General features: G+C 36.2%; 1 protein-coding gene across 9 annotated transcripts in view; it reads right to left on the bottom strand.

The window, feature by feature from the left end:
* LOC141692978 (ABC transporter C family member 13) overlaps positions 1-22,066 on the bottom strand; it is a 47,763-nt gene that overhangs the window by 5,361 nt on the left and 20,336 nt on the right. For 5 of the 9 annotated variants that reach the window (XM_074497950.1, XM_074497952.1, XM_074497951.1 and 2 more), the window contains exons 21-35: positions 18,380-18,511; positions 18,140-18,287; positions 16,034-16,305; positions 15,746-15,902; positions 15,046-15,221; positions 14,803-14,914; positions 14,667-14,720; positions 14,061-14,183; positions 13,765-13,863; positions 13,538-13,630; positions 13,297-13,407; positions 13,058-13,219; positions 12,703-12,890; positions 12,366-12,555; positions 11,623-11,790 (exon numbers count right to left, since the gene is read on the bottom strand). In XM_074497950.1, coding sequence (XP_074354051.1) covers positions 11,623-11,790; positions 12,366-12,555; positions 12,703-12,890; positions 13,058-13,219; positions 13,297-13,407; positions 13,538-13,630; positions 13,765-13,863; positions 14,061-14,183; positions 14,667-14,720; positions 14,803-14,914; positions 15,046-15,221; positions 15,746-15,902; positions 16,034-16,305; positions 18,140-18,287; positions 18,380-18,511 — 2,185 coding nt within the window. Of the gene's footprint in view, positions 1-11,622; positions 11,791-12,365; positions 12,556-12,702; positions 12,891-13,057; positions 13,220-13,296; positions 13,408-13,537; positions 13,631-13,764; positions 13,864-14,060; positions 14,184-14,666; positions 14,721-14,802; positions 14,915-15,045; positions 15,222-15,745; positions 15,903-16,033; positions 16,306-18,139; positions 18,288-18,379; positions 18,512-22,066 lie in introns of those variants that run through there. The other 4 variants (XM_074497954.1, XM_074497955.1, XM_074497956.1 and 1 more) reach the window with 4 other exon arrangements.

Raw genomic sequence — 22,066 nt, 5'->3', positions numbered from 1 at the left:
TTGTGGAGAAAGCTGGCCCAAGTGTTTCTTATGGAGATGGCAACATTGAAAAAACATTGGGATATGGCAATATCAATCTTGGAAATGTCATAATTAAACAAGTAGCTCTGGTCTCAGGACTTAAACACAACCTACTGAGTATAAGTCAAATCTGTGACAGAGGTTATCATGTTGATTTCTTTGAAGAACACTGTGAAGTTGTGAGTAAATCTAAAGGCAAAGTTGTTCTGAAAGGATACAGACGTGGTAACATTTATGAAGCTAAACTTTCAACAAGTACTGATGGCTCTGCAATCTGTCTGTTAAGTAGAGCATCAATTGAAGAATTGGAATTGGCATAAGAAACTCTCTCATTTAAATTTCAACAATATAAATGAACTGGTCAAGAAAGATCTTGTGAGAGGATTGCCAAACACAGTATTTGCTCCTGATGGTCTTTGTGATTCATGTCAGAAAGCCAAACAAAGAAAATCTTCATTCAAGAGCAAGACTGATTCATCAATTCTTGAGCCTTATCATCTTATACATGTTGATTTATTTGGTCCAGTAAATGTCATGTCTATTGCAAAGAAGAAGTATGCGTTGGTCATAGTGGATGAGTTCACCAGATACACATGGGTGTATTTCTTGCACACAAAAAGTGAAACTGCATCTATCTTGATTGATCATGTCAAACAGCTGGATAAAATGGTCAAAGATTCTGTGAAAATTTTAAGGAGTGATAATGGCACTGAGTTCAAGAATTTGATAATGGAAGAGTTCTGCAAAAGCCAAGGAATAAAGCAGGAATTTTCTGCTCCTGGAACTCCACAGCAAAATGGAGTTGTTGAAAGGAAGAATAGAACTCTCATTGAAGCTGCACGTACAATGCTTGAAGAAGCAAAACTTCCAACCTATTTCTGGGCTGAAGCTGTGCAGACTGCTTGTTTTACTCAAAATGCAACACTCATTAACAAGCATGGAAAAACACCATATGAGATGGTGAAGAAAAAGAAGCCAAATCTGAAATATTTTCATGTATTTGGATGCAAGTATTTTGTTCTCAAGACTCATCCTGAACAGCTATCAAAGTTTGATCTAAAAGCTGATGAAAGAATCTTTGTTGGATATCCACTTTCCACAAAAGCCTTCAGAGTCTATAATTTGAGAACAAAAGTGGTCATGGAATCTATCAATGTCTCTTTTGATGACAAAAAGATTACTGGTCTTGAAGATTTCATTGACCATGATCAGCTGAGATTTGAAAATGAAGACTCAAATTCTGATACAGAAAATCCTGACAGTCTAAGTCCTGATACTGTAAACTCTGATGGATTAAACTCTGATGTTATTGAAACTGTGGAGACTACGTCAAAGAAAGATGCACCTATGCAGGGGGAGCATATTCAAGATTCTACCACATCTCAAGAAACATCAGAACATGCATCTGGCTCTTCAAGTTCTGATTCGTCAAGTTCTGATAAGCCAAATTCTGATAGTGCTGAAAATCTAAATACTGAAGAATCCAACTCAGAGAGCATAGTTTCAGGGGGAGCATCAGAAAATGAAAATGAAGATAGCATGGATCATGGGGGAGCATCCAGTTCTAGAGAAAACCTTCCATCTGCAAGGAAGTGGACAAAATCACATACACCTGATTTGATAATTGGAAATCCTGATGCAGGTGTCAGAACTAGAACAGGTACTTCAAATGAGTGTCTTTACAATTCTTTTCTCTCTCAGACTGAGCCAAAGAAAGTGGAAGAAGCTCTTCAAGATGCTGATTGGGTGCAAGCAATGCAGGAAGAGTTGAATGAATTTGAAAGAAACAAAGTCTGGACCCTAGTACCAAGACCAAAGAATAGATCTGTTGTTGGTACAAAGTGGGTATTCAGAAACAAAACTGACAGTGATGGCATAATTACAAGGAATAAGGCAAGGCTGGTTGCAAAAGGATATTCTCAATAGGAGGGAATTGATTATGATGAAACATTTGCACCAGTTGCTAGGTTAGAAGCTATAAGGATATTTTTGGCTTATGTTGCTCATAAAAAGTTTACTGTCTTTCAAATGGATGTGAAAAGTGCTTTTCTCAATGGAGAATTGGAGGAAGAGGTATATGTTGAACAACCTCCAGGTTTTGTAGATACCAAACATCCAGACTATGTCTACAGACTTGACAAAGCACTTTATGGACTTAAGCAAGCTTCTAGAGCATGGATGAGACTTTAGCTCAATTTCTTCTGAACAGTGGATTCAACAGAGGGACAATAGACAAAACACTGTTCTACCTCAACCATGGAAAGGACTTACTTCTGGTCCAGATTTATGTTGATGATATCATTTTTGGATCTACAAATGACAAACTTTGCAACAAGTTTGCCAAACTAATGCAGTCAAGATATCAAATGAGTATGATGGGGGAACTTAGCTATTTTCTGGGCCTTCAAGTACACCAGAAACCTGCTAAAGAAATTTGGAATGCAAGATTGTTCAAGTGCATCCACTCCAATGGCCACTGCAACAAAACTGGATAAGGATACCGGTAAATCAGTAGATATTACTGACTACAGAGGTATGATTGGCTCTCTACTCTATCTAACTGCCAGTAGACCTGATATCATGTATGCTACCTGTCTTTGTGCAAGATTTCAAGCAGATCCAAGAGAACCTCACTTAACAGCTGTAAAAAGAATCTTTAAGTATCTTAAAGGGACAGCTGCTCTGGGATTATTGTATCCTAGAGAATCAGATTTTAAACTAATAGGTTACTCAGATGCAGATTTTGCAGGTTGCAAAATTGACAGGAAAAGCACAAGTGGAAGCTGCCAATTTCTTGGAGGCAGATTGGTTTCTTGGTACAGCAAGAAACAAAAGTCAATTTCCACATCAACTGCAGAAACAGAGTATATTGCTGCAGGAAGCTGTTGTGCACAGATTCTTTGGATGAAGAATCAGTTACTGGATTATGGGTTAACATATTTCAAAATCTCTATTTACTGTGATAATCAAAGTGCTATTACTATGACAGGTAATCCAGTTCAATACTCAATGACAAAGCACATCAGTATCAGGTATCACTTCATCAGGGAACATGTGGATGAAGGTATAGTGGAATTGCATTTTGTTCCCACAGATCAACAGTTGACAGATATCTTCACAAAACCATTATGTGAAGCTACTTTTACAAGATTGGTAAATGAACTTGGAATGGTTTCAGGTTCTTTCTCTAAATCTGCTTAGACTTGTTCTGTGTTATCAGACTTTATGTTCAGTATTTACAGAATTAATCTCATTGTGTATTCTGTGCTTAATTGATAAATGTCTTTAAGTACTGACTGTTGTCTGATATATGTTTCTAAACTCTGATAAGTGATATGTCTGTTCTAGTACCTATTCAATCCTATGAGGATAACCGTGCTAGATACTGACCTAGTAGTCTTCAATAAACAAATGATTCCATGGAAGAAGTAATTATTTCAGTGGAAATCTTATGACACTAGCAAATTCTGATAACTGAGCTTAGTTAAGTTCACTTTATATATCTTATTACTAAGTCACAAATTAGAATAATGCTACTCATCTGTTAAGTTCTGATACTAGTAAAACTGCTGAATGTACTAAGTACTGATAGACCTCTCTTATCAAAAGAAAAAGCAAAAAGATCAAAGATTAAAATCAGGTACTCCTTTGAGATCTAGAGTAAAAATGTGGAAGGGACGACCCAAGTGCATTGCTGGTATTAAGTAAATATGCATCAGAAAAGCAAAATATTTTCTTGGTGACTTTTCACACTCTATGATTACTGGAGAAATACTCTGAAAATAGCATAAATTCTGATAAACAGTCGTGACTCACTTACACTGAGAAGCCACTGTAAAATAGAATTTCAAAAGATGCATAAAATTAGCACAAAACAGTTGAGATGGACTCAAGCATAAACTCATTCTTCAGTAGGTTTCAGGACAATGACAGATCTTTAGCAAAATTTTAGTTATGCCTTATTTCTAAGATGTACTGAAGTGAATCAGACTTTACTCTTTGTCTGTTTTTAGCTTAATGCACACACTAATCACTCCATCTTAATGATGAAAATTTCTGTGGTGGTCTATGTTATTTTAGATAAACAGTCATTGTGTCATTATTGCACAAATTCTGAGGACAAGTTCTAAGTTACACGTTCTGATGATTAAGTTCTAACGTCCATAACTCAGAACTTGTATGAGTATTTACTAAGATGGGCATTCCTTTTTCGAGTTAAGAAATTATGTTCTAACTATCCGTTATTACTGCATGTCTGACAGGTGTCCAACGGTAATATTTTTTTGTATAAGTACAGCAGAGAGAAGATTTCTGTAATCTTTTTAATTTCTTCATCTTTTATCTCTCTTCTTACTTTTACTCTCCTTCACTTTACTTTTTCCGTTGTTTTCATACAGATATTATATCAAACACCTATCAGGCATACTTAATTCTCAATTTTTTCACATGGCACCAAAGGATTTAATCATTGATGGAGCTAAGTTTGTTCCAAACAACTATGCTACAATTCTTGATCATGCTGAAACTCCATCTGAATTGCACTTTGTGCAAGATCTTCTTGCACATAGTGAGGTTGGGTACGCCTTAACTCAGCCTGAATTATTTTCAAGTCAACAAGTTCTGAGGTTCTAGAGGACTGGCGTTTTTGATGATGGTGGTAACCGTGGAACTCCCAGTATTATCCTCCAAGTGGGTGATTCATCTTTTGTAGTCACTCCTGGTACAGTATGCAGGGCTTTACATCTTCCAGAGGATTGTACTTTCTCAGTTCCAGAGGACTCAGCCCTTCGGGAGTTAATGGCTGAATTGGGATATGAAAAGAGTCTGACGAAACTTGGACATTTGAAACGGGCTAATATCAGAAGAGAATGGAGTTTCTTCTTTGATTGCATCACCAAAGCCTTTGGGAACAAATGTTCAAATTTTGATGCTATCCCAATTCTGAGTCAGCACATAGGGTATGCTATTATCCATCAAACTCATTTTGATTTTGCAACTGGAATAATTGGTTTTATTGGGGATAGGATGACAGAGGATCGAGATGTTGTTTATTTTGCTAGATTCTGTCAACTTATTTACACTTACTGTACTGATGAACCTCATTTAGTCAGCACTCAAACCCCACCTTTTAAGGTTGCAAAAAGGTACTTTAATGATCTGGTAAATGCTGATACTAAGAAGAAAATGGTTAGACAATTACAGATTCCTAAGTCTGTAAAACAGATCCTGGTAAATGCTGATCCTGATACCTATAGATCTGTTTACTCTGATTTCCAACCACCTCCAACCATCCAAAATCCATCAACCTCAGTACCTACCTCTCATTCTACTCAACCTACCCTCAGAACTTATCTCAAATCCTATCTCTCCACTTCACAGACTGCTCAACCTTCTTCTTCAGCACCTACTGTGAAGTCTCCATCCTCTAAGCCAAAGAGAACAAAAACTGTTCCTCAAACACCTCAAAAGAGGAGGAGATTTACTTTGAGAGATGAATCAGATTCTGAGGAACAGATTCCTTCTTCAGAACCTGTGGTGATTGAAGCTGAGAAAGCAACTTCTCAGAAGGATTCTGAAATTGGGGGTTCTAGGCTTATCAAGAGGCTTAGACGCATGATAGTTCCTGAAACTCCCAAGGAATCCAAATCAACAAGGAAGTACATTAAACAGAGGGCACAAAGGCCAGTTTCAGACGATGAGGAGGAAGCAGCTAAGGAAGGGGATCAGGAATCTCTGATCTCACAAGACAAGGAATTTGCTCCAGTCACTTCTTCTCCATCCACTCCATCTCAGGAAGCTGTATCTGACAAGGCTAACTCCCCATCTGTATCTCTTGTTGATCCAGACACAAGTGCTGAAATTGATATTCAGAACTTGGTTGTGCCTGCAATTCTTTTCTTAGAAGCTCCAACAACAAATAATCCTTCCACAACACCTGTTACTGATGCTGTTCAAACTCCAGAGTTATCAACAACACCTTCTCTGCATCAAGATGTTGATGATTAGATTTTAGGTGAGCATCAGGATATGGCTGTTGATCAGAACTTAGTCTCAGATCAGCAATTAGAGGATGCTGAAGCCTCCATTGCTACTCACACTGTTGTCTTATCAGAAGATACTGATTCTTTAAGTTCTGATGCTGCAAATGTTGGAGATACTGGTGAAGCTGCTACAACTGTAGATGCTGATGAAGCAGGTCCTTCAGGACATACTCCTCCACCGACTCTTCCTAAGTCTGAACTGGTAAAGGAGTTTGTTATCAGGGATGCACCAGTGCTTTGGAGTGAAACTCCTGCAGGTCAGGAGTGGACTAAGGAATGGAACTCAGTTTCATGTGTTCCAAATGCTTTACATCTTGCTGAGCACTTGACTAAAGCTGATGAAACGTTAAATTCTGATGATTTTAAAACCCAGCTTAGAGTCACTGCGTTGAGTACTAAACATCTACAAGGTCTTCATTCCAATACTCATGCAGAGCTACACAAGATTCAGGAGAACTTTATCAAACAGGAACAAGTTTGGAAAATTGATAAGAAAAAGTTCTTCCAACCTACCATTGACAGGGTTGCTTATATTGAGAAAACTCAAGAGAAACAACAAGCTCAGATTGATCAAATTCTGACAAATCAAGCTTCTCAGCAATCGCAACTTACTGAAATTCAGACCTCAGTGGAACTACTTCTCTCTATTTTATTACCTGCTGATGCCAAAAAGGGGGAGAAGGTAATTAAGTCCAAATGCACAACCAACAAGACACTGCAAGGAAAGGATGATGGAAAAGATGACCAAGGAACCTCTGGAATGGGTAGTGGTCATAGTCAAGATAGAAAGTTTACATCAAGACAAGCTAGTCACAGAACAAGTTCTGATACTGGGAAAAGAATAAGTTCTGCTGCTGGTAAAAGGATAAGTTCTGATGAACTTCTAGATCTTGATGAGGAAATGTCAAGACAGTTATTTCTTCAAGAAAATCCAGGGATGGACTTGGAAAGTTTAAAGGAAGAAGAAGCCAGACTTAAATCAGAGAAAATCACATCTAAATCTGAAGCTTCTGGTAAAAAGTTACTTCCAAAACCTAAAGGTATTGTGATCAAAGAAAGGACACATACTGAAGCAACTTTGGCTAGATCACAACCACAGATAGATCCAAGATCCAAGGGTAAAGAAAAGGTTGGTGAACCTATCAAGCCTTATGTACCTCCTGAGGAAGAAGAAATTACTGATGGAAAAGATGATCTTGCTCTGACTACAAGAAAAGATCTTAAAACAACCTCTGACATGGCTCAAGTTGTTCAGAGTCAAGAAATTGTAAGTTCTGATATTCAGAAGAAGCAAGTAACCTCTGACAGTGCTCAAGTTAACTTGATATCAGAAAATAGATCAAAGACACTCCTACCAGGATTCACTAAAGCAAAACAGACTCAATCTTTGAAGACTACTGCAAGTGGTTTTGAAGCAAGAGTAGTTACTGGAAAGGAAGCTAGAGATAAAACTGGATTGGGAAGTGCTGATGAAAGAAGAGTACACAACACTACCAATGATCCAACTTCCTTGAGTGAACCAGGTATTGGATCAACTCCTGAGAGATTGAATCAACTGGAATCTGTACAGATGGTTTACCATACCTACTTGAAAGAATACATCATGTTGTATTTCATGACAGATGGTAGGGTTTATCATATAAGACAAAATGCCATTCCTTTGAAGTATTTTGAAGAATTGGAGCATGTACTTTTCTTACTTCAAGTGGATGACAGAATAACAGAGACTGCTGCAAACTACTTAAAAGAACAGATTCAGAGACAGAAAAGGCTTTATTCTGTTAAGTCTGACAGCAGATATGTTCCAAAGTACAGAGATCACAATGATGATATTGTTTATATGAAGCCTAATACTGCACAGATCAGAACGTATCTTGGTATTAAGGGACTTGAATTCAATCTTGAGTCAGACAAAGCTTATGTCATAAGACTAGATCAGGAGTTAAGAAAAACAAAGATTAATGATCTCAGAGCTGCAATCTTTCAAACTGGTGAAGATACTGCAGAGCTTAAAGGTGTTAAAAGGAGAATGATTGATGAACTAAGATATGCTGAGAAATGTTTGTTGAAGAACTATCTCAGAACAACTCCTGACATCAGAGAGTTCAGAAAATGAAGAAGCCAAGTCGAAGATCTACAACTGCTTAAATTCTGATATTTATACAGATTGAAGTTGTTATCAGAAGTTGAAATTGGTAAAAACTTTAAGGACTGTAAGTTGTAGTTATCTAGTCTATTTCTCATGCATTTGTACTTAATGTTTTTGACATCATCAAATATCTGTTAAACTTGTATATTTTGTTAATTTACAAGTTGGGGGAGATTGTTAGATATATTTGATAATGTCATGGCTAATATGTTTTATGTTTAGCTTTCAGATCTTACGTGAACAGGATAAATCAGTACTTAACTGTTGATCAGTACTTATACTGGAAGTCAGGACTTAAGGATATCAGTACTTATATTATCAGGAGATAATCATCAGAAGATAGATATCAGAACTTAAGTGCTGAAGGACAATCAGATAAGGACAGTAGCTGATTAAAGGAAAGAAGATTGAGATAAACATAAGAAGAGATATGAATGAAGAAGGAATTCCGTGAAGAATGGAATACTTGGAAGAAAAGATATCTGATTGATATATTTTAGGAAGCAGAATTATATTCCATATCAATTAGCGATTATCTTGTAACTGTGTAGTATATAAACACAGACATAGGGTTTACACTATAAGTGTTATCATTATTAGAAAAGATTATTCATTGTAACCCTAGCAGCTCTCGTGATATTTGTTCATCACTGAGAGGTAACAGTTCCATACTGTAACAGAGTTTATTGTTTCAATAAAGTTTGTTTTCTGTTACTTAAGTTCTTAAAGTTCGATTTGAGTGTACTATTCACTGTATTCACCCCCTCTACAGTGTGTGTGACCTAACATTTTTCCTTCGTATCTTTCCTTCTACCATTTGGATTAATTTCGTAAATTTTGGATGACTTTTTTCAGGACCCCCAAAATCGAGACGTAATTGATTTATCGGTCGAGCGAAAGTCATTAGAGGACAATGAATTTCAAGGTAAAAAAATTTCCATGATCTTATGGGAATATTTCTAGGAGCTCACCAAAATTTTATAATTTTTGAATGATTTTTCAATTTTAGTTGAAAAACGCAATTCTGATCGTCATTGAGCGCACCGTTTCGTTTTTAACCTTTTTGAAAAAGTTAAAAACACCCAAACTTTTTGAACCCGGAAAATTTGAATCTTTGACAGCTATATATGAGTTGTCAACCTTATCCCTTAGTCACTTTTGCATTGGAAAAACTTGTGCTTATTTTTTTAAGTCAAAAAGTGCACATTTTTTGGCTATAAAAAGCCTCCTTTGGTCACTCATTCTTTAAGCCTTGGTGAGCCAACGTTATGCTGATAAAAACACTCTAAAAACACCCTCTTTCCAGTAGCCAAAGTTTCAAAAATGTTTCTTGAGTTTAAGCCAATTGTTTTTCATGTTCTAGCTCGATTATGGCTTGTTTTTCATCACTTCTTCTCACCTAAACACACACCGTTCGGCCACACCATCTGACAGCCCCTAGCCCTTTGTTTGCTGCTTCTTTGTTTCCATTTGAGCCATGAAAAGTCAGTTTTTAAAGCCCCCATTCCGGCCATTTTCCGGTGACTTTTTCGGAGACTATTTTTGTGTGTTTTCGGTTTCGATCCTAACTCGTATCTCTTGTAGTCCACTCAATTATTTGAGGGACTTGAGCCTTTGTAAGGTCAAGAGTGATACGTTAGTTATTTACTTGTTTTCTTGTGTGTTTGTGCTTATACTTTGTAGATCGACCAATTTACGCACTCGATTAACAAGTTTCATTTGCTTTGGTATAGAAACATACTTGTTCTTGAATTTATTCGTATAGTGTGTTTCGGAACCATTATCAAAACTTAAGTGGTGAATGATATTAAATCTTCACTCTTAATATTTCCTATCTTCAAGAAACGAAGAAAGGACTACGTAAACTATTCTTGATTCAGATAATCTTTTATATCTCGTTTTTACCTTAAGTGGTTTAAACTTGATCTTTAGGAATCAAAAAAGGTTTATACTTGGTAAACCTTGTTATAATCCATTACTTGGTTTTTAAATTAACCTTCTTTAGGAATCAAAAAAGGTTTATACTTGGTAAACCTTGTTACAATCCATTACTTGGTTTTTAAATTAACCTTACGAAGATTAAACAAGCTAGACCACTTAAACTTGAAAGAGCAAGTTCAAGAAACCATTCGGCCATTTATATATACATTCGGCCAAATTAAATTATACAAGCCAAGGTTGGTTTTTGTCGAATCTTAAACCTTATTCCAAGTGCTTGAGATAATTTTGTAGTCTTGAATATATAAGTCCATAACCTATACTTGGTTTAATTTATCAAGGACTTAAAGGAACAAGACAAAGAGAACTTGTTTTTGAACAAAACAAGCAAGTAGTTTCATTCGGCTTCTTACATTTCTATTCGGATGAATAGACTTCGTTTCGAAGAAAACAAGTTTTGATACTTGTCTTGCTCACTTGTGTGTGAAGAGTACCTAGTGTGAAGAGTCCCCTAAGTGTTTATATTTTACGCACTTAATATGTAACGCATATTAGCGTGGGGACCGCCAAATTACATTAACGCGTAATAGCGTCATAATATACAAATATTTAATATTTGTGTTGTCGTAGCCTGTATTCTACTATTTGCAGTGAGGTGAAGTGAGGTGATCCTTGTTCAAAGACCCAAGTATTAGGCGTATTAACCGGGAGTTAGTAGCCATTGCACCGTGAGGAAGAAGAAAGACCCTAAGACCCCCAAAGAAGGAGAAGTACATAGTCTACAAAAGGGTGTACAAGCGCTTGAGGAGGTGAATAGGTTGTTACACTCCGAGATAGTCTTGTACTTTGTATTTAGCTATTATATTTTAAGGAGGTTACGTGTGTATAACGCTCTGAGATAGATAGTGGATTGTGCAGTTAGCCACCTTGAACTAGGATAAAATCGAACGTGTCATATTATTCTTTTCATATCTTTACTTCTTGCCCTTGAATTAATTGTTTCAAGTCGCGTAAGTAAACGAAGAGAAAAGAAAGTTTTAAAAAGTTATGCTCAAAATTTAAAAAAAGTGATAAGCTATTCAATCCCCCTTCTAGTTTATCTTACCCACTCACGGGACCTATCAAAATTCATGAAAGAGATGGGAACACAAATATGCATCATCATGTTGGAGGATTTGAATACTAATTTTAATTTTAGAATGGGATGAAGGAACTAATGGGAATTACGCCCTTCTAACCAAGGAAAGTTTAAGAGTTTCACTCAGATTTAGGGCGATTCTTCATTTGTTTTCACTCCTTGATCAAGTTCAGCTAAGGCTTTTCTGATTTTATGAAAGAATAGATGTGCAGAGGAAAATTGTGAAAAGACTGTTAAATAGAAAAGAAACGTAATTTTATGTCCCTATGCTAATTCCACCTAAAGCTTAATTAAAAAAAACTAAAAAGATATGGTTGTGGAAATTATAAGCATACCAGTGACCCGTCATCAAGAATAAAAATAGTATCCATGTTCAACACTGTGGGAATGCGGTGAGCAATTGTGATCACTGTAATGCCTCTGCATTCGCTAGTTATGGCATTCTGCAGCTTTAAAGCCGTTGAAGTATCCACATTGGCTGTACATTCATCCAAACACAGTACCTAAAATAATAAATATTTCAATTAACCTCCTCCTGCATGCATGTGCGTGCTTAAGTAGACGGGTGTGCTCTTACAGGTATGTGTTGGTGTATGTGTGTGCTTTTGCGTTGACGCAGGCGGAGGGAAGAGCTTCCTAAATTCTAAGGTATGCATATCTGGTATCCCACCCTTAAATTTGTGTATTTTGAGTTAGTCTTGCATAAAAATGAAAGGATACATGCAGAATTTTTTTTTTACCAAAGGTGATTCATATTCGACTCTCGAGTTTCAGGTAAAAAAGATTGGATAAAACAAGCTTTGAAACAAAAATAAGTAATTCACTTTTTATTTGTTAGGTTTTTGATGTAAATTTTCTAACAATCACTCAAATCAAACATATTAAAAATAGACATTGTACTGGCTTCAGATAATTGGTTTGACGATATATTTTAACTTAATAATTTCTATGATATTTGTGACAAACTTCGTGTCCCTGCATTAAAGGATATCATAGCTCCGCCACTGTGTTTATGTGCGTGTGTGTACATAATTACATGTTTCATCCTCTATCATGCATAGCAATTTTCTATTATCACCTTAGACGACTTGAGAAATGCACGTGCAAGGCATAGGAGCTGACGTTGCCCAACAGAGAATGAAGTTCCAGATTCTTTTACATGCATGTCAAGTCCTCCCATAGTTTTAACTTCATCTTCAACCTGGCACTTGGCTAGGGAATCCCAAATTTTCAGGTCACCATTCACCCCAAATGGATCTAGGTTGTCCCTAAATTTGTTTTAAAGAATCATCATCAGGGTAACTTATATTACAAAAAACATCTAGCTGCGAGTTGACAATTTAATTTCCAGATTTAAGCTCAATTATACATGCTTCTTCAGAAAGTATGATAACAAGTAACACCTAGTCATGTACCTTAAAGATCCTTCAAAAAGAAATGGTGTCTGTGGAACAACAGAGAAATGGGAACGAAGGTCTCTTAATGAAATATTAGCAATATTTACTCCATCGACCAAAATACGACCTCCGGAGAGTTGGTTAAGGCGAAATAACACATTTAAAATGCTAGACTTTCCAGCACCTGTTCTGCCAACAATTCCATTCTGATCAATAACAAACAAATGAGATGCTATCTTTGAGAGAACTGATAATAGAAAGCCCAAAAAAAGATTAGTTTAATTGATGTGTGTAGGAATTCATGGTAAAGAGTATTTTTACTGGGAACAGAGACAAGAAAAGAAGAATAATAGAGATACATTCATGAACAGACCTGTGTCCCCCCAGTGAAAGTACAAGTAATATCACTTAATGCAGCAGGTAAAGAAGGCATATACTTAAGAGTTACATTCAGAAATTCAACGTTCCCATGTAACGGCCAATTTGTATCTAGAATCTGGCACCCATGCAGTTTTTCTTGAGCTATACCCATATACTAGGACAAAAGGATAAATGAATCAACATAATTAATCACAGCCAAAGAATACAAGATATTAACTTCGTTCTCCATACCTCAAGAACCCTCTCCACCGAAACCAATTCCTTTTCTGTTTCTGTAAAGCTTGTCAAGAAGTTTCCTAATAGAGACACAATTGGAGCCGCATAAGAAAGCGCCAATCCTACCTGTTGATAAAACAGGGGGGTATACCAGAACCCATTGTAAATTACAGATGACAAATGAGTAGCTATGTTAATAGATTGATTTTGAAAACTAAGTGAAGTGGTAAGAGTGACTAAAAACAAAAACATTTACCTTTCCTGGGCTACCAAAACTAATAAGAAGATGTCCATGAGATCCAACAACAGCCATCACAGCAACAAAACAGACAATAACTGCTGCCAATAGCTAAGACAAAATAATTATATTACCAGATGAGATCTTAAGAACCAAGTAATGCGATTCTGAGAATTCATGCATAGAACTCTTTTTATTTTAAGAAACTTTTATCTAGTGTATCTTCACAAGTTGACTCAATATACCTGCAAACGCAATGAAAGCCACAAATTTGCTATAGTCTCAGAATAAGAAGTACGCTGATACAATATAACTTTCTCAGTAAACCTGGAGAAGAAAACATCCTGTCAAACAGTATTAGTATGGCCACTCTCTGCTCCCTGAATGGCAACTGACACCAGTCATTCCACCAATGCTAATACTATAATAATAGTCTCAGACTTAATATTTACAAAAGCAACCTGAAGCTATAATGTTCAGTTCAGTTTTACTGACAATAACTTGGGCAATTTTCAATAGTAAGTAGAATGCATTTGCTTACCTCATTTTTGAATGCCCTTATAGTTGATGATCCATTCAGGATCTCAGTAAAGGAGGCATAGATAGGGGAACGTGACACACTATCTAGCCTTCTCAATTCCCTCGATGTTGACCTGTAGTAGAACTGAACAACATTTTATTTAACTGCAACTTCATAGCCTCTCAATACAATCTCACTGACTGACATGTAGATTATTTTCTGCTTCATTTAATGATATGGAACATGCTAGCAAGTAATTTGGTTCTTTGTTTTCAAATGATGCTTAGAAATGAAATATGCAATTTCAAATTGTTCCTCTTTACATTCTTCAAACTAAGCATGCTTGGTATTAGAACGTACACTGTTCATTTTTACCATAGAACCCTTTGCTCATATGGAAAAGGCCAATCAAACAAAGAAGTTAATGACAGGAGATGCATTCAATGTGAATATGATGAGCAGTGAAGTAAAAACATCCTATCCTCCAGAGCAACCTTATTAAACAACATAATCAACTTTATCATATTGTTACTAGTGATAAAAAAGATGGAGCAATGAATTATAATGCTGATAGAAGACCTACTAATAGAATATTGATTCAGATTTAAACACTGATTTGTGAAATACCTGCAATTTGTTGTATATACACCAAAATGGCATTAACAAAAGTAAAAACATGACCTGCAATATAGACATCAGTTGAAGCAGATGAAGTATTTTGAACAAGAATATCAACAAAACAGAAGAATTGTCTTAAATTTACCTGCACGTAGGAGAGAACAATAGCTATTCCTAGTAGACCAACAAAATTTGCAAGAAGAATGTTGAGGATGAAAGGAAGGGATTCATCAATTGTATAGAGATCGGATGACAGCCTATATAACAAACAGAATGTATACTAAGAAGAGATTCATCAATTGTATACAGATAGGAGGACAACCTATATAACAAACAGAAGATATACTTTCAAGTAGATATAGAATAATATTAAGAAAATTGGTGCTACCTGTTAAGTATTCTTCCGCTTGGAGTCTGATCGAAGAACTGCACAGGTGCATTTACTAGATTCTTTAATAGTCTGTCATGCACTTGCACGGCAGCACGCAGACCACCAAATGCAAATGAGAATGCTCGAACTAATGTCAACAAGGAATTCACCACACAGAATATGCATAAAACAATCTGCAAGGTCAATCACAATCTAACATAATTACATATTTTGAAGCAACACATCTACTCACTGAAAATTTGTATATCATTTCAAGCACACATGTTCTCTTTTAGGAGTCTTTGATCAATATGAGAAAGAGGAGCTAAAAGGCAGTGGCGTAGAGCCGTAGACAGTTCTAGGCTAAGTGTGGTGAGATATAAAGTCTTCCAAAATTTTACAAGTAACTAATTTTTTATTATTAACAGGATGATATATTTTTAAAATCTACTACTATTCAACTTGATTGTGTATACTTGTTTGAAGTATCAACAATTTTAACCCTAGAGACTGCTTATGCAACGTAATGACTGTGAAAAACAAGCGATTTTAGGCTTTCCGGGTTCCTGAGTTAGCTTTTTAACCATTTCTGAATCACTTGTGCATCAGGAATAAGTAAAAGTGTACAACCATGGGTTGCAATATCTTTTATTACACTGTCCACCACGGGTAACAAGTAACATATTGGCTATTGGTTTTGTATGAAGCTAGTACCTACCAAATAAAAGGATGTTTGATACTTTTCCTTATCAACTCCAGTTGTATCTACCCAGTATGAAAGCCACAGGTCATTTCCATTACGAGAAGCTTGCATAAATATAGCTGAGAGGCATGTTAAGATTGTAATAGACCAACCGCAGAACACTGCATAGTTTCTGTAGATATAAAAAGATTGATATTCAATCAAAACACGAATCAAATTACAAACATAAGCTCACGCAAGAAAATTATTTCAATCCGTGAACCAAGAATGCTACTATACAGGTCTATTAAAAATACAACTCACTTGTAGGTGACAGGTTCAACCCTTCCTTCTTTCCTCTGTTCATCCTCAAGGCTGTAAGGGGCTTCCTCCAAGACATGAATATCGTCACTCTCCATAAGTATACTTTCTTGTGCATCTACATCATTATCTTGATTTTGATCTTTAAAAGAGATAATGAAGTCTTCCCGCAAGCAGGGTGGAATATATGAAGAAATGGAGGACTGTAATGGGCTTCCTACCCACCTTACTCGTCCTTTGTCTATTAAAACGACGGTATCTGCGGACGATATTGCCTGAGGAGGAGAGCATAAGCATGATTTCAAGATTCAGTTTACCAAGAAAAGGATTGGATAAGAGACAACATGTATGATCAAATTTTTGCAACAGCCAGTCATAAATGTAAATTTACGTATGTGAAGTGACCAACTCGTGTACAATGTGGGTATTTCACCCACACACTCAAATAGACTACCTACTACATTTGTTCCCTCACTCTCACTCAATGTCTCCTGCAAAACTCAAATGTGGTTATAATATAAATAACAATAATAACAATTGCATAAAGTGGTTATCATTAATATCATCTAGACACACACACACAAAATCTAACTTAGTTGGGCTTTAACACTTGAAAACGACCAAGGAATTAAAAAAAGAATTCCAACAATCCTCATCTATCCCAAGTATCTCAGAGCTTAACTCAGCGTACCGTGGTGTAAGAAACAAGAGACCGCAAATATAATTTCATTCCTTCAAATTGAAAACTCAAACAAATTTAAAGCTCACTTCGTGGAAACTCAAATTACCTCGCCTTTCAAGTCCACCTTAAAAACAGTTGACCAAAAGAAACCTTGAAACATGATGAAACTTTATCTATACAGATTACCTAGTCCAACTGAGGTAATATGTCCCAAGCAACAACTTACTCTAATTAAATACTGTTTTGTGCCTAATTACTATGTGTGCAACCAGTAAACTGGTAACTGTTGAACTCGCCAAGACACAAAATTTATTCAGTAACTTAGAGAGCTGCCTTGTGTGCCATCCACAATAAAAAAGCACAACACTAAACGAGTAATGCTAATACACCAAGATTAAATGTTGGTAACTCTGCTGACATACTAAAACTCGTAACAAACTAAGCATACCGGATAGTATCTGTAATCTAACAAGGAAGGGATGCAGACACTTCGATAAAATGTGCCCATCTGTATTACAAAAAGCAGTCTGATAATGTTAGGTCCTCACACCCTCCTACACCACCCACACAAACAAAATCACATCTATATATGCAGCAGAATTTTTAGATTCACAACAAGGCGACAGTGTTTACTCCATACAAATCGCCTCTTTTGGGGGGAAGGGGTGAAAGAACTCCCTCCTAAATCACAAAGTACCAACTTCTGAAGGAGTCATTTAATGGCAACTTACAAAATGAAATTTCAATAAGGAAACATCGCATTAAAATATTTATGTGAAACTGTTCTCCAGCAGAACTCAATCAACCAGAGTCACTATCTAAGATTACTTGTTCCAGATATTGAATTCAAATCCAAAACGCTAGCTCTAATACCATGTTTTTACGAAATTTGACCGGATTTAACGATTAAATAAGAAATCAAAAGCAAACAACAAACATAAACGAGAAACAATCAACGTTTCGATCATCAATACTCATTTCTCAAGGCGAGGAGAACAGCCGGATGAAATGAAGAAATGAGTTTCAAGGAGAGCGAGAGATCTGCCCTATCATTGGAATGTTATCAACACAATTAAATACCCCTACCAACATCTTTTTCCCCACTGAACCTAACTTTATCAGGAACCAATACAAAAGCACCAACAGAAATTAGCACACCATTGTCAGTTTTTTGTTGTTTATATTCTATTTCAGCAATGCATCATAATATTGTGATTAAAGAATCTATTAAACACAATACAGAGGTTGGCCGATGAGATACACATTAAATTTCACATTAGAAACCGTTCTACTCACTTGCTTGATAACTTATGTGAATATCAAGTAAATTTTACTAATGAAACAGAGAGATTGGATGTTTGTGCAGCAACCAGTGACCATGCCGTTTGGACAAAATTAACATAATAAGTTTTTGGGGGATCCAACACCTGTAAATTGTGGGTACAAAGAATACGTGTCTTCTGGTTCATTAGTGGACCAAGAATTGCATTAGATAATATCCACTGTGCAACTTCTGCGTCAACTGCACTAAGGACGTCATCGAGCAGAAATATGTCGGGGCCATGATAAATAGCTCTGCATTACACACAACAGTATACAAATTCAAAGTGATTCATATAGCTCCTTTTTATTTTTATTTACATTGTAAAGTACAGAAGTGCTTTTACCTGGCCAGAGCTAAACGAGCTTTCTGCCCACCTGACAAGTTGACTCCTTTTTCACCAACAAAAGCCATGTCACCTCCATTCATTCGGGAAACATCAATGTCCATTGCACATGCCTTTAGTACATCGGATAATCTTCTCGCATCAGAAAACAAGAATCGTGTTAGAGCTTAAAAATCCTTCGCCAATGTAGTAAAACCTCTATAAAACCTCTATAGATAGAAAACACTTATAAGTTTATCGAGCTTAAAAATACAATGTCTCTTATGTTCGGACCAAGAAAAAGTATATATTTATGGAAGTTGATAATTAATTATTAATTTATCAAGGTCTACTTTAATTTCTTTCTTTTTTCACAAAAATAAATATGTGTGGAAGGAGACACATATGTATATACTTTCCCTATTGTGCCCAAAAAATATATTATAAAATTATCAACTCTCCCAAAACCTTGAGGTGTTTGGGAAAGCCCGGGTCTTGGGCCTTTCACACCACCCCTCATTAAAAGTCTAATTTTCAGGATTTAAGATGAATCAGCAAGATATCATATACATAACTTCAGTGATTCAATTGATATTCCCTGTTTATAAAATGGGAGTATCCGTCCCATTTGGCACACATAAAATTTTAAATGACCAACATAGCACTTTGTTTTAAAACTGCCCCCTCTACAGCACACTCATAACAAGTTCGAAATTTGTGTTACGTCCTGCGCCAAGAAATGGCAGTTTGGTTTAACCTATTCGAGTTTTTTAATATATACAGAAATAAAAAAGCATATACATATTGTATTTGTTGTAAATTGATTGTTATTGTCAAAGATTAAATAGTAAGGCTAGGCTTAGACTTGGAAATCTTCACATTGCATTTAATTTCCTTGTCTCTTGTTTTGGCTATAAATAGCTTCGTTTGTGATGAATAAAAATACACCTCCGAGCATCAACATTCCTCTCATCTGCTTGCATTCTTCTTTTATCAGCTCTTCAACCCTTTCATTTAATCCAGCTATTGTTATAATATAGTTAGTATTTTACAACACGTTATCAGCACGAAGCCCTGCCGAAACTGAGAAGGATTGTCCACTTTTATTGATCGGAGATAACCTGCATACGCAGACGTCCGTATGGCGGGTGAAAATCCATTTGTCATTTTATATATAGATTTGTTTATATTATCAACGATAATAATGATATATACGATTATTGCATACTTGTTAACGCACCCGATTAAGTAGGATTTATGTAATATTTACATTGATGAATTAAAATTTAATAATTTTCGTGTTAATTCAGATTTAGTATGACAAATATTACAAGCTTGTCGTTCGTTTTCTTGGACAATTCTGGCGATAATTATTTATCATGGGTACAAGATGTAAAGTTGCACTTGGGTTCAAAAAATTAATCGATACAATAAAGGCAGAAAATAAATCCACGGCTGAAGAAAACTTTACCTCCATAATTTTTCTCCGATACCACATGCATGAAGATTTAAAATCTGAGTACTTAGAAGTCGAGGATCCTTTTATTTTATGGGAAAATCTAAAGGATAGGTTCGATTACCAGAAACTAGTTTATCTACCTGCAGCTGAAAATGATTGGGCTAATTAAGACTTCAGGATTTTAAGAGTGTCCGAGCATATAGCTCTGCTTTATTCAAAATAAGTTCTAGGCTTATTATGTGCGGTGAGAAAGTTACGAAAAAAAGAAAAATCGATAAAACACTATCAACTTTTCACCCCAACAATATCAACTTAGCAGAGATGTACAGGGAGCGCAAATTCACTAAATTCAGGGATCTTCTATCAACTCTCCTCGTTGCTGAACAGAATCATGAATTGGTGATTAAGAATCATCAATCCCGTCCAACAGGATCTGCCCCATTACCTGAAGTAAATAACATGTCATTCCAGCAGAATGTACGTGGAAGAGGGTATAGAGGTGGACGGGGCCAAGGGCGGTACCGTGGACAAGGTCGGAGCCACGGGCATTTTCGATCATATAACAACTCTGGTCACCGAAAGTGGCAATTTGAATCACAGAGTAAAAGAAAGGCATCAAGAGGAGGAAAAACTGAAAATGTTTGCTATAGGTGCGGCATGAATGGGCACTGGACACGTAATTGTCATACCCGAGATCATCTTGTTAAGTTGTACCAATCTTCTCAAAAATCAAAAGAGAAAATGGTAGAAACAAATTTCGCCAACAATAACATAGATGATTTCTCGAGAATCACAACTGGAGGAATAAGCATTAATGGTCCGAATGAACCTAACGAAACTCCCATATGGGAGGCTGAAGATTAGTAGTGTGTATTGTGTGCTTTATTTTGTTTGAACTATGTAGTGTGTTATGTTCTTATCAAATAAATTATGTTTCTTAATTATATACAGAATGGATTCTGAAGATATATGCATTGCTGATTGTGGTACAACTCATACGATTCTACAAAACCAAAAGTATTTTACCCAAATAACCAAAACCAAAGCTCAAGTCGGAACGATTTCCGACGTATCTAATATAATCGAAGGTTTTGGAAAAGCTAGTTTCGTCCTACCTAACGGTACCCACATACACATTTCAAATGCATTATATTCTAGTAAGTCTACTAGAAATCTTCTTAGTTTTAAAGATATTCGACTCAATGATTTTCACATCGAAACTACCTCTGAGGCTGATAGAGAATATCTTCTTATTACTTCCGCTAATCCTAGCAACAAGAAAATCTTATAAAAGTTTCACTCACTTTCCTCAGGATGAATATTAGAACTATTGAGTCACACAATGTCATTGCTTCCAAACTCATAGATCCAAAATCTTTTACTCTTTGGCATGAAATATTAGGTCATCCTGGCGTCTCTATAATGCGTCGTATTATAGAGAATTCTACTGGCCATCCTCTTAAAGATTTTAAAGTTCTTTCCAACAATGACCTCCCATGTTCAGCATGTTCTTTAGGAAAATTGATCACTCGACCATCCCCTACTAAAGTTCAGCTTGAAAGCCCAACTTTTCTAGAAAGGATCCAAGGCGACATATGTGGACCTATACACCCATCATTTGGCGCATTTAGGTACTTCATGGTATTAATTGATGCATCAACTAGATGGTCTCATGTTTGTCTTCTCTCAACTCGTAATGATGCTTTTGCAAAATTACTTGCCCAAATAATCAAATTACGAGCTCAATTCCCAGATCATTGCATCAAGTCAATTCGTTTAGATAATGCCGGCGAATTCACATCTGCAACTTTTGTCGACTATTGCATGTCTGTAGGAATCTCAGTTGAACACCCAGTTCCTCATGTACATACACAAAATGGGTTAGCCGAGTCTTTTATCAAAAGACTCCAACTTATTGCAAGACCGCTGTTGTTGAAAGCAAAATTACCTACATCTATTTGGGGTCACGCAATACTTCATGCCGCTAATATTATTAGGATTAGACCAACTTCCTACAACCAACATTCTCCGCTACAACTGGTACTTGGTCAAGTTCCTAATATTTCTCACTTCAAAATTTTTGGATGTGCTGTATATGTACCGATTGCTCCACCACAAAGATCGAAGATGGGAGCTCAAAGAAGAATAGGTATCTACGTTGGTTTTGATTCCACATCTATAATTAGATATCTGGAACCTCTAACTGGAGATTTATTTACCGCAAGATATGCAGATTGTCATTTTGACGA

This window comes from Apium graveolens, chromosome 10 (genome assembly GCF_009905375.1).
Source record: "Apium graveolens cultivar Ventura chromosome 10, ASM990537v1, whole genome shotgun sequence".
Classification (NCBI taxonomy): Eukaryota; Viridiplantae; Streptophyta; class Magnoliopsida; order Apiales; family Apiaceae; genus Apium; species Apium graveolens.
The sequence above is the reverse complement of the archived record's forward strand: the minus strand, read 5'-3'. Positions and strand labels throughout refer to the sequence as shown.